The sequence below is a fragment of the Pteropus alecto genome, unplaced genomic scaffold, assembly GCF_000325575.1.
Source record: "Pteropus alecto unplaced genomic scaffold, ASM32557v1 scaffold61, whole genome shotgun sequence".
Taxonomy (NCBI): Eukaryota; Metazoa; Chordata; class Mammalia; order Chiroptera; family Pteropodidae; genus Pteropus; species Pteropus alecto.
The window spans coordinates 23,136,383-23,146,703 of NW_006434835.1; the positions used below are offsets into that span (position 1 = coordinate 23,136,383).

The following is a 10,321-nucleotide window of genomic DNA, read 5'->3' on the forward strand; positions in this document are numbered from 1 at the left end:
GTCTGCATCTCACTGTTATACCTAGTTATATCCATTTTTACCTCTATGTAAAATTTTATATAGATATATCTACACAATATATGTAGTTTTTATATCTATATATGAAATAGATACAGACATAATTAAGATGGGGATGGTGTTTATTGTGCGTTTTCCCACTAGAATGTAAGTTCCATGATAGCAGGGACCTTTGTGTGTTTTATTTCACAGTGAACCCTCAGTGTCTAAAACAGTACTTGGTACATAGTAAGGCACTCAATAAATATTTGTTAAATGATTGAACAAACACATACACACCCTTTGTCTTGGGAATCACTCACAAGTTTTTAACTAATTGAATTTTTTTTTCATGTTAAAATTTCAGAAGAAAGTAACGAGCTGATATTTTTAAATTCCCAAGTAAATCTTTCAATTGGCTAGATTTAGCTCATGTTCCCTCACATGGAATATTAATACTGTATAATAAGAAGTGACTTCCATAATCAAAATATAATAGTATATTATCAAATAAATATGAAATTATCTTCAGTAAATTGTGCTACTAAAGCAGAAAAGGTTTTCATCAGGAGACCGAAAGGTAAGGTTTTTCTTTTAATAATTTTAAAATATAATTTATTGGAAAAATATATTATTAATTATTTAAATACCCATCAAGTATCTAGAAATGTGCTAAACATTTTAAGAAAGATACAATTCATCTCTACTTAAAGCTTTCATTACGTAGTCGAAAAGAGTATATAACACATAGAACAATTAGAGAGCTAAGTGCTAAAAAACCTAGTTAGTATATGAGATATAGAGTTCATCAAAAGACTCACGAAGCTGAGGAATACTTTAGGATTTTATAGTTGTAATGATTATTGTAAAGTAACAAAGCCATAAAATATGGCTGATTATAACTGCCAAAGAAATTGCATGAAGGGAAAGATCAGAGTGGGCTGAGAAATTGGGCAACATTTCCTGAAGAACTGGAATCTGAGATAAGTTTAGTAGATTTGTATAAGAAGGGAGAAGAAAACACCTGAGGAGAGTGAAAACAGTAATGCAGGAGGAAACTACTTAAAAGTCTTACACAGCTAAAAGAAAAAACTGTCTTAGGTAAATCTGATGGGAAATATCTGGTAGGAAACTATTACAGTTTTCTATTTATAAGAATAGGAAGCAAGGTTCTCTTGAATCTTAGAGAAGTTTCAAAGACAGGAAAAGTTTTGAGTAATCGATTGAATAAAAATAATAAAGAGTTAATAGTCAAGTCTAATTCAACATTTTTAGCTTGTAACCTTGGTCATGTTGGGTAAGAAAACATTCACAGCCTGTCTCTATAATGGATACTATAAAGTTAAAAATGAAAATTAACATCTGTAACTAATGTAAACAAAGTTGAGTGATAAATTAAAAAGCTGAAAATTTACCCTCTTAGAATCATATTATTATATTTTATATAATTACATATTTTAGTATAATATAATACTGTATCTTGTATAATATATATCTAAATAACTATTGTAGTATTAAGTATTAGTGAGATATATCAACAATAAGCATCATTAAGGTTTCTTGATTTTTTTTAATAAGCTGCTTCACTCAGAATACAGGCATTGAGTACAACAGCAAGACTTTTAAGAAGTAAAATAAGCAATTAGCATTTTAAAATTATTAAATATCACAAACATTCATTCTTTTATTCATTTGGTGATATCCTCCTAATGAATGCTTTCATATTCCATTAATATTTACCTTTTACCTTTGGTTTGCCTATAGTAAATGTTTACCATCTACTTTTGGTTTTTGCATGACATTTAGCCTTAGATTTGGTTTGTACTGCTGCAATGGCCTATGTTAAATATCAAATAAGATTTTACATATAATGCAGATCTTCATTTTAGAGTAGGAGCTTTTCTAAGAAAATACTTACTGTTCTGTTCTTCCCCAAGAGCAACCAATGTTTCCAGAACTTTGATTCCTTCTTGAACAGCTAAAAGTTCTGTGTTACTGGCTGGTCTGTTTCTTTCAACTGCTTTTAGCTTTTCAACCACTATTGGAGCTAATGAATGGATATAGGGAGTTGAAAGGGCACGATTGGAATGTTGGAAGACTGACAGGAGAAGCTGGTAACATTTAGCTTGAACCTATACAAGAAAATCATTTTATTAACTAACATTTGCGATAGTTCTGATTTACTATACAATCACATTGCATCTTGATTAAACTCAAAATATGTGATACTGCAGAATGAAAACAGAAATTCAAGACAAATTAATGCAACTTTCTACTTATAGAAATGAAGTAGAATAATGAAACTTCTAATAAGCTAACTAAATAAAACTAACTGAAAATAAATTAATCAAATAAATACTCCCTGTATGTTAATTGTCTAAATACCACACTTACATAATTCATATATTGCTAGAGCATGGAAGAAGCCAGAAACCAGAAATTCTAATTTGTTTTAAATTCTTTAATTTATAATTGTCCCTCTCACTTTAACTTAACACATTTAATAAGGAAGGCTAATATCTGAATGATGTCAAACAAAGTTATAAAAATATATTGCTTAGATACCTAAAATCCTTTTCCATTCCCTGGAAATGACTGCCTATGCCAATTTAAGTCTCCCAGGCCTAGAAAGTAAAATCTCACTGGCTCCATTTTAGATTAGAAAGACTTCATATTAATTTTTTAAAAAATAACAAAGAAGAAAGGAAGGTCCATTAACATAAGGGACAAATCGTGGAATAAAACTGTTTCAGCACTTTGGTAGAAGAGAGGCTGCCAAACCTTGCTGGAAATGAATACCTGGGGAATGTTTTTAAAATACAGATCTCTGATTCAGGAAGACAGCAGTCAAATGTAGGAATCATGTTACTTAACTGATTTTTTTTCAGATGTGCAGTAGGTTTGAGAACCATTAGTTTACATTTTGACATTATGAAACAATAAAACTTATTTTCTAGAAAAACTAGAGTTTCCAACCAGTTCATTAAAATATGTTAATAAAATAAACGTATCCTTCAATGCCCTTGGTCTCATTAAGAGTGAAAAATAAAACCAAAGACTCATGTAAAGTCTCCATCAATGTTAGCCAGGGTTAACCAAATAATTTAGACATTGGAAAATTTTTGCATATGTAAATAAATGTACATATAGAAGTCTCTCTTGAAGTTTAAAATCGATGATTTATTCCAGCTTTTCTATTTAAAAGCCATAGAGTAAATACTTAGGTTTCCATTTGATATATCGTACATTGTAAAGAATCAATCCGAAATTTTCCTGATAAAGTGGAATGTTTACCTCCATGTTTGTTTTAAGTAAAACTTACCCATGGGTCACATGAATTTAATGCATTTTTAAATCTGTTCATGCAGCCACTCTGTAATGACTGGACTCCTATTATTTCACTACTAGCCGACCACAGGAAGAGTGCAATTGCCGTTAGCATGCTTACTTCATCAGGGATAGGCATGGAATCTTCTGAAATTGATGAATAATGAAATATTGAAATGCATGAGAAATGAAAGCAATGTACTGTTTATAAAATGCTTTGGAATTTCAATCTCAAACAATAACGCTCTCTACTCCCAACAACACTGATAGCAGTGTGTGTCTCAATCTGATACAGTCCATAAACAACTTTATGAATAGAATTCATACCGAGGAAACTTCATTAGAAATCTTGTATTTAAGTCCCTTTTCCTTGTTTTTTTTTTGATGGTAGAATATTAATTGAAAAAATTTCAGGCATAAATCCTAATAAGAACTCTAATATGGAAAGCTTGTTTAAATATAAAAGATAACATGAAAAAATAAAATTACTTAAAAGTCACTTAATTTCTCTGGAGGTTAGGCCAATCAAACATTTCCAAATATTCTCTTTCCAACAAAGTTAAATGATTTTGATAAGATACTCTAAATAATTTTAAAATCCAAAGTAGACTTTCTTAGTGCTATCACTTTCCTATTTAGTAAATAAAAAAACCCTATAAATTCTACACAACTATAAACAAAAAAATCGTGCACAATTTCCTGAAAACATTATTCTCATAATTTTAAAGAATTTCTTGCTATCGTAATCACTTATTTAGGAGCAAATACAACTTTAATCTAATGGAAATATAGCATATAATTAGAAACATATGAAATATGTACATTTATTCCAAAGAACAATACTATTGAATATATAAGAGACTCGAACTATTTCGTGATTTCCATTTCTTCTATAGCTGAACTTATCAACATTCGTTATATATGAATCTGGGCTAATTTGGCAACTGCAAATACCCAATGATAATCAGTACTTTATCAAGATTATGAACATATATACATTTGATATGCTAACATTAACTCATAATGAAGGTAGAATACTATGGTTGAGAAGTATAAAAAGAGATGTAAAATTCAAAGGATTTAGCTAATGTACAATAACCTAAGTTATACATGTTAAAATCCTTAGAACTCCATAGCAGGAATATTATCCAGGTGAAATGAGAACAATCTCTCTAATTCAGCTTTTGTGATAGTGCGAGCAATTTTGTCATAAAAATCATTTTATTTTTAAATTGTGACTTCAGTAATAGTGATAATAAAGATGTGTATGCTACATCTTGGTGTCAGAAAGTAAGGAAGTGCTCAGGAAATAATGGGGTCATGGAAAACCTCCAAACATGTATTTAAATTCTAAGATAAGGGTATTTAGAATCAACATCCAGAAGCGCACTAAAGCTGATGTCTGAAAGATGTGACTAAAACACCTCTTTGAGTTGATTCAGTGTTACATAGTAGTTTTCTAACAAGCTCATTCAAAAAAACTCTAGAAATTAAAAAAATTTAAACTCTGATTAAGTTACCTGGTTGAGAATATTCCAGGATGCATGCAAGAGTGCTACGAATAAGAGCTGTCCACTGTTTTTGAGTATCCTCAGTTTTGGCCATTGAAAGCGTCACAATATTTTTAATCCCTTGAAGAGCTGCACTGACTGGAGGAGGAACCTGATTATCTGCAGACTTTATTGCTGTGTCTTTCAATATTCTTGCAATTAAAAACAGAATCGTGGGCAGGATTGTCATACACCCTGAAATAAAAACAAATTAGATTACTTCATAACTGCTTCAGTTCCCATATTACAGTTGTTTCAATTGTTATACTTTTTTTACAATTGATTATAGTTTAATATTATTTCTTTTCCTTGTTTTTAACAAAATGTACTGTACTATCATTATAATTCGATGTTTAAAAAATAAAATAAGAAAGTGTCAAGTTATTTCAAAAAAGACAATTTTTTTTCCAACCAGCCTTGTTTTTATTATTTCCAATATTTTACCTATTTGATATGTCATACCCTTCATAATGAAAATGAGGAAAGAAGATAGAAAAACAGAAGGAAAACACTACCGTGTACTTTGAGAAATGCGTGAGTAACTTGGTGAATCTTGTAGCAATTTTAAGACATGTATGTAATCAATGTTCAGTGTAAAGTCAGCCTAACCAAGCCAGGACAACGATGAACAGACTATAGGGTTAGCAAAGAAGAAATGACAGAATCATGGAATTTTCAGCTGAAAGAACTTTAAGGTCATTGAATTCAACCTCTCACTTAATGAAAGACTCCCTTCACCACCCACCCATGCAGCCACTGCTGTCTACCTGCAAAGCTTCAATGATAGAGAAATCATTATTTTCACAAATGCGGGTTTATACTGAGCTGAAATTTACCTTTATGTCTCCTGATGTTACCTCTACCTTCTAAATAAAGGGAAGTCTACTTTTCCATACAGCAGTTCTTCAGGTATCTGCAGACAGCTATTATATTTTTCAGCCAGAATTTCTTTACTTACTCCTTACAGTTGGTTGTCACTCTCCTCTCACATTCTTTAGTTTGTCAATGTTGCTCAAGTGTGGCAACCATGTCAGAAACTAAAGGTTTGTAATTCCACCTTGTGTCTATCTGCTAACATTCAATGTCTTCCCTCTAGCTGTGGTTCTATCTGTTTGCTGAGGTTTGTCTGAAATGTATCTGAAAAGAGCATCTTGGGTTTTTGGTTTTTTAATCTTTAGAGGCTCCTAAAGATAGACAAACTCTTAAAAAAGACCAACTTCTTCTTTAACACTGGAGATTGAAGAGGAAAATAAGTCATAATAGCACTTAAAATAAAAAGCAAGCTCATTTTTTCTATTGTAATATAATGCATATTCAATACCGTACCAGCAGGTGAACAAAGGGATGGTAAGTCAGAGAGTATGGTAACTGTGGCTGCCACCAAACGAGCACTTTCTTCTGACAGTCGAGTTTTCGTGGCGATGTGACTTGGGGAGTCTGACATCTTAGTACTGAGTTGTGGCATATGCCTTACTAAAATAAACATCAATAGCTCCATAGTTGCAAACACAAGAGATTTTCCAGGAATAAGACCACCGCTGTCACCTCCTTCTCCTAACACAGGACAGGACTCTTTATCCATATCATCTTCATCTTGGGTAAAAGGAAATTTAGTAAAAAAAAAAAAAAAAGCAGATAAAACTATACAGTAAGTATATTTGAAAAATTCTTTCAAATAAACTTACAACTGAATAGACATTCAGTTGCAACTGATACGTCTTTCTCAGAACAATTTTTTACCTTATTAGAATTCTGTTTATTTACCTTTTCTTAAAAGTAAAGGAAAATCCATTTTTTTGCTTGGACATTTTTTTTTAGGTTTTTTTTTAGGAATGTATTTTATAATAGGAACAACACATATGTTAAGTTGAACCATATGAAGCTGACACTTTTGAAAGTGAAAAATGTTTGACTATTAGCAATTTCATTTGGTTCTTTCTAACGAAAGTAAAGTGAATTGCAAATCTTCTCAATGGATGATAACTTTTAAAAATTTCCTGGCATTATTATTTTAAAAATTTAGAGTACAAATAAGATCTACTTCAAAGTTAGTGTGATTTCCAGTGCTTACTCAGAGTATTTCTTTTTTCTTGCAAATAATCCTGAGCAGCTCTCACTATCTGTTGTACAACTCCAGTAACCAGCAGCTGGACAGATGGTGGGTTCCAAGTCAATAGAAGGCGGTGCAAAACACTCAGCAACTCAACACCAATCAGCTATTATAAATTAATACAGATAAATTTAATTAGTTTTAATGTCAAAGGACGAATTTATATCATTAAAACCTAAGAAAACATACATTTAAAAATAAATTAGTTTAGTAGCTAAAATTAATATATGGGACGATGTCACAAATAAGAACATTATAACAATCTTGAAAATGCTCGTATTTATCCCAACACATTTTCAGTCAATAAATTAGTTTGTTATTTATACACTTAAGTAATTTTTGTATTAAAAAATGATAATTCTATTTCTTTATTCTATTTGGACTAAGCACTGTTAGAGCCCAGTGACACTGAAGTTTGATTTCCAACCTAAGCTGAGTACCTGAGAGGTGAACACCAGAGGTTCTGGGCACTTCTGCTAAGTCCCCCTCCAGTTCATCTCAGCAACTATCACAAACTTTCACCACTCACTTTAAGCTTCTTATTCACAATCTTCCACATCAAACCCACCAATAACATAGATGAAGTACTCTAAATATTACACACAGAAATTAGAAAAAGTCAATCATTAAACTCTTGAGATGAGTACTTTAACCAACGCAAAAAATATATATATATTCATTAAATCAGAGATAAAACTTCCTCAAACATTTAAAAGTAACAATTTATTTAAAACCCTTATAAATTACTTCAGCCCTTTATTAATAGAATCATTACGTGGGACTGAGGCCATGCCTTAAATTTTTAGTTTTACTTGTGTACTGATGAACAAACAAAGCAAAATATAGGGACTATCTCTAATTTAGTTGTTCCTAGTCATCCAACATTCAGTATAGAATCTTAGATAAAGCCAAAATCCTGAATACTTACTACATAATATTATTATATTACTATATATTATTCATATATAAGATTTAAGATAAATATGATGAAAATGAAGCATTCAATTAATTATTATAGAAATACACTGCACCTGGTCTTCTGCAATATGGACTCGGGCATAAGGAGAATCTAGCAAGGTATGTAAGGCCTGTAGACACGCTGTAACATGTTCAATAGGCTCCTCAGGTCTCGGGGAGCAAAGGAACTGTATACTCACACCTGCAAAATAAAAACACATGTTTGTCAATATAAAACTCTTTGTTGCTTTCACACCAATGTTTTTTCCTCTACTTCTATTTATTTTTTTCACAAATTACTTTAACATATATTTAATGCCTTAGAGTTCAAAATGATTTCCAAAAGAAGCAGCCAACTTAACATAGATTGTCGCTTTTCATTTAGGTTAAGAATCAAATTGGAGGTGAAGAAGGGGAGCGTCCAGATCATCAGATTAACAAAATATTCAATTTTTTATTTATAAGACATTTTAAAATAATACATTAAGAATAAATTTATGAAAATTATAAAATTACTTTTCATTAAATGGTTGCCAAAAAATTTTCATATCCACATGGTTATCATGGATAACAATTGCTCTTAATTTACATAAAGGGTAATTACAGTCATTGGTTTGAAAGTCTGTCATATTTTCACTTATGAGATCTACTGATGAATTTTCTAATTTTACATTACCAACTGTGTTCCTCTTCCCTCCCAGAAAATATAACATTGCTAAGAGCTTCATTAGAATATATAAATTCTTCATGTTAAAATAAGATCTATAAAGCAATTACAAATTAAGATTTATTCCAGTTTGCTTTAACTTTGCATTTTAGTATTTTTTCATGGGACAATGTGTTACGTGCCAAGTAAAAAGAAAATATGTTGTTGAAAAAAAGTTTATTTTTTTTCTTGAAAATTATTCAATATTGCTCTCTCAGTAAAGATGATGGCTAAAATTTTTAGAGTAGTTTTTAACAATTAAATTTGTAGGTTAAAAATTCAGTTAACAACTTAGAAAATGTGCTTCAAAATCCTCCTTTTACTATTCCTTCTCTGAATTGTGCTATGTAAAACTTTCCATAGCATTAAAATAAAAGATATAAAGAAGTTCAGAATACCCCACACCAAAATATGACTCTTTGGAATATTGATTATAAATTTCTCATGAGAAAAGGGCTCTCCCTGTATCAGGAAGAGAAAAACATTCTTATTACTAGAGACTAGGAGTCCATGTCAAAATAGATCTGTAGAAACAAATCTACTAAAACGACCCTTATATTCACTTAGTTTCTCCCATATATTCCTAGTTACTGTCCCACAATTTACTGCCCCTGGACCGAACCCCTTTGTCTTGTCACAGCTCCACAATTTATTATTCTTTGTATAAAATGGTATATAAGCTCTTGGGCCTAATGTCTAATTGAGGCTTTGTTCTCCTTCTAAAGATCCCTGCGTACATGTAAAAACATTAAGTAAATCTGTATGTTTTTCTCCTATAAATCTGTGTTATGTCCGTTTGATTCTTAGGCCAAATGCAGAACCTAAAAGGGTAGAAGGAAGTTTTTACTCCCCTACAGATAAGAATTTTCAGAAGTGAGACATCCTGAAATAGATATGGCTCACCTACCTAAAATCAGATGCATTCTGTCTTTGTTAATTTCTGCTAAAGATTTAGCACCAGGCGTTACTCCTGATGCTTGGTTTAAATTGACAGATGTAGAACGTTTTTGTAAACCAGGTATGGCTGCTGCTTCTGCTGACTCTGTACAAGTAAATCCTGTGCTGTTTAACCAAAGTGCCACTGCATGGAGAATTGGGGCCCAGGAATTCCGGTAGTGAAGTCTAGCTGTATCAATAGTCTCAGGAGTATAAAATGCTCCACCTATAAAACAATCAAATCAATCAAAAACATTACTTTTATTGTAAATGTTCACTCATTAACGAATAACTAACTTAAAAATACTCATTACATATTGTCTTAGTCCATTTTGGCTGCTATAACAAAATACCATAGACTGGGTGGCTTATAAACAACAGAAATGTATTTCTCATAGTTCTGGAGGCTGGAAGTCTGAGACCAGAGTACCAGGATGGTCAGGTGAGGGCTTTCTTCCTGATTCATAGCCAGCACCTTCTTGTGTCCTCACATGATGAAAGGGGCTAAGAAGCAATATAGAGTTCTCCCTATAAGGGCACTAATCCCATTCATGAGGGCTGCACCCTCATGACCTAAGGGTCACCCAAAAGCCCCACCTCCTAATACCGTTACAATGGGGATTAGGTTTCAACATTGGAATTCTGAAGGGACACAGAAATTCAGACTATAGCATGTAAGAAAGGTCATTCTGACCAAAGAGATTATCCTCCTTACAAAGCCACCAAAACTAACCTCTC

At 31.7% G+C, this 10,321-nt stretch overlaps 1 protein-coding gene across 2 annotated transcripts in view; it reads right to left on the reverse strand.

Moving 5' to 3' along the window:
- HEATR5B (HEAT repeat containing 5B) overlaps nucleotides 1-10,321 on the reverse strand; it is a 75,163-nt gene that overhangs the window by 1,723 nt on the left and 63,119 nt on the right. For both annotated transcript variants that reach the window (XM_006910387.3, XM_015588215.2), the window contains exons 29-35: nucleotides 9,555-9,809; nucleotides 8,016-8,143; nucleotides 6,946-7,090; nucleotides 6,201-6,467; nucleotides 4,845-5,069; nucleotides 3,320-3,471; nucleotides 1,916-2,129 (exon numbers count right to left, since the gene is read on the reverse strand). In XM_006910387.3, coding sequence (XP_006910449.1) covers nucleotides 1,916-2,129; nucleotides 3,320-3,471; nucleotides 4,845-5,069; nucleotides 6,201-6,467; nucleotides 6,946-7,090; nucleotides 8,016-8,143; nucleotides 9,555-9,809 — 1,386 coding nt within the window. The remainder of the gene's footprint in view (nucleotides 1-1,915; nucleotides 2,130-3,319; nucleotides 3,472-4,844; nucleotides 5,070-6,200; nucleotides 6,468-6,945; nucleotides 7,091-8,015; nucleotides 8,144-9,554; nucleotides 9,810-10,321) is intronic.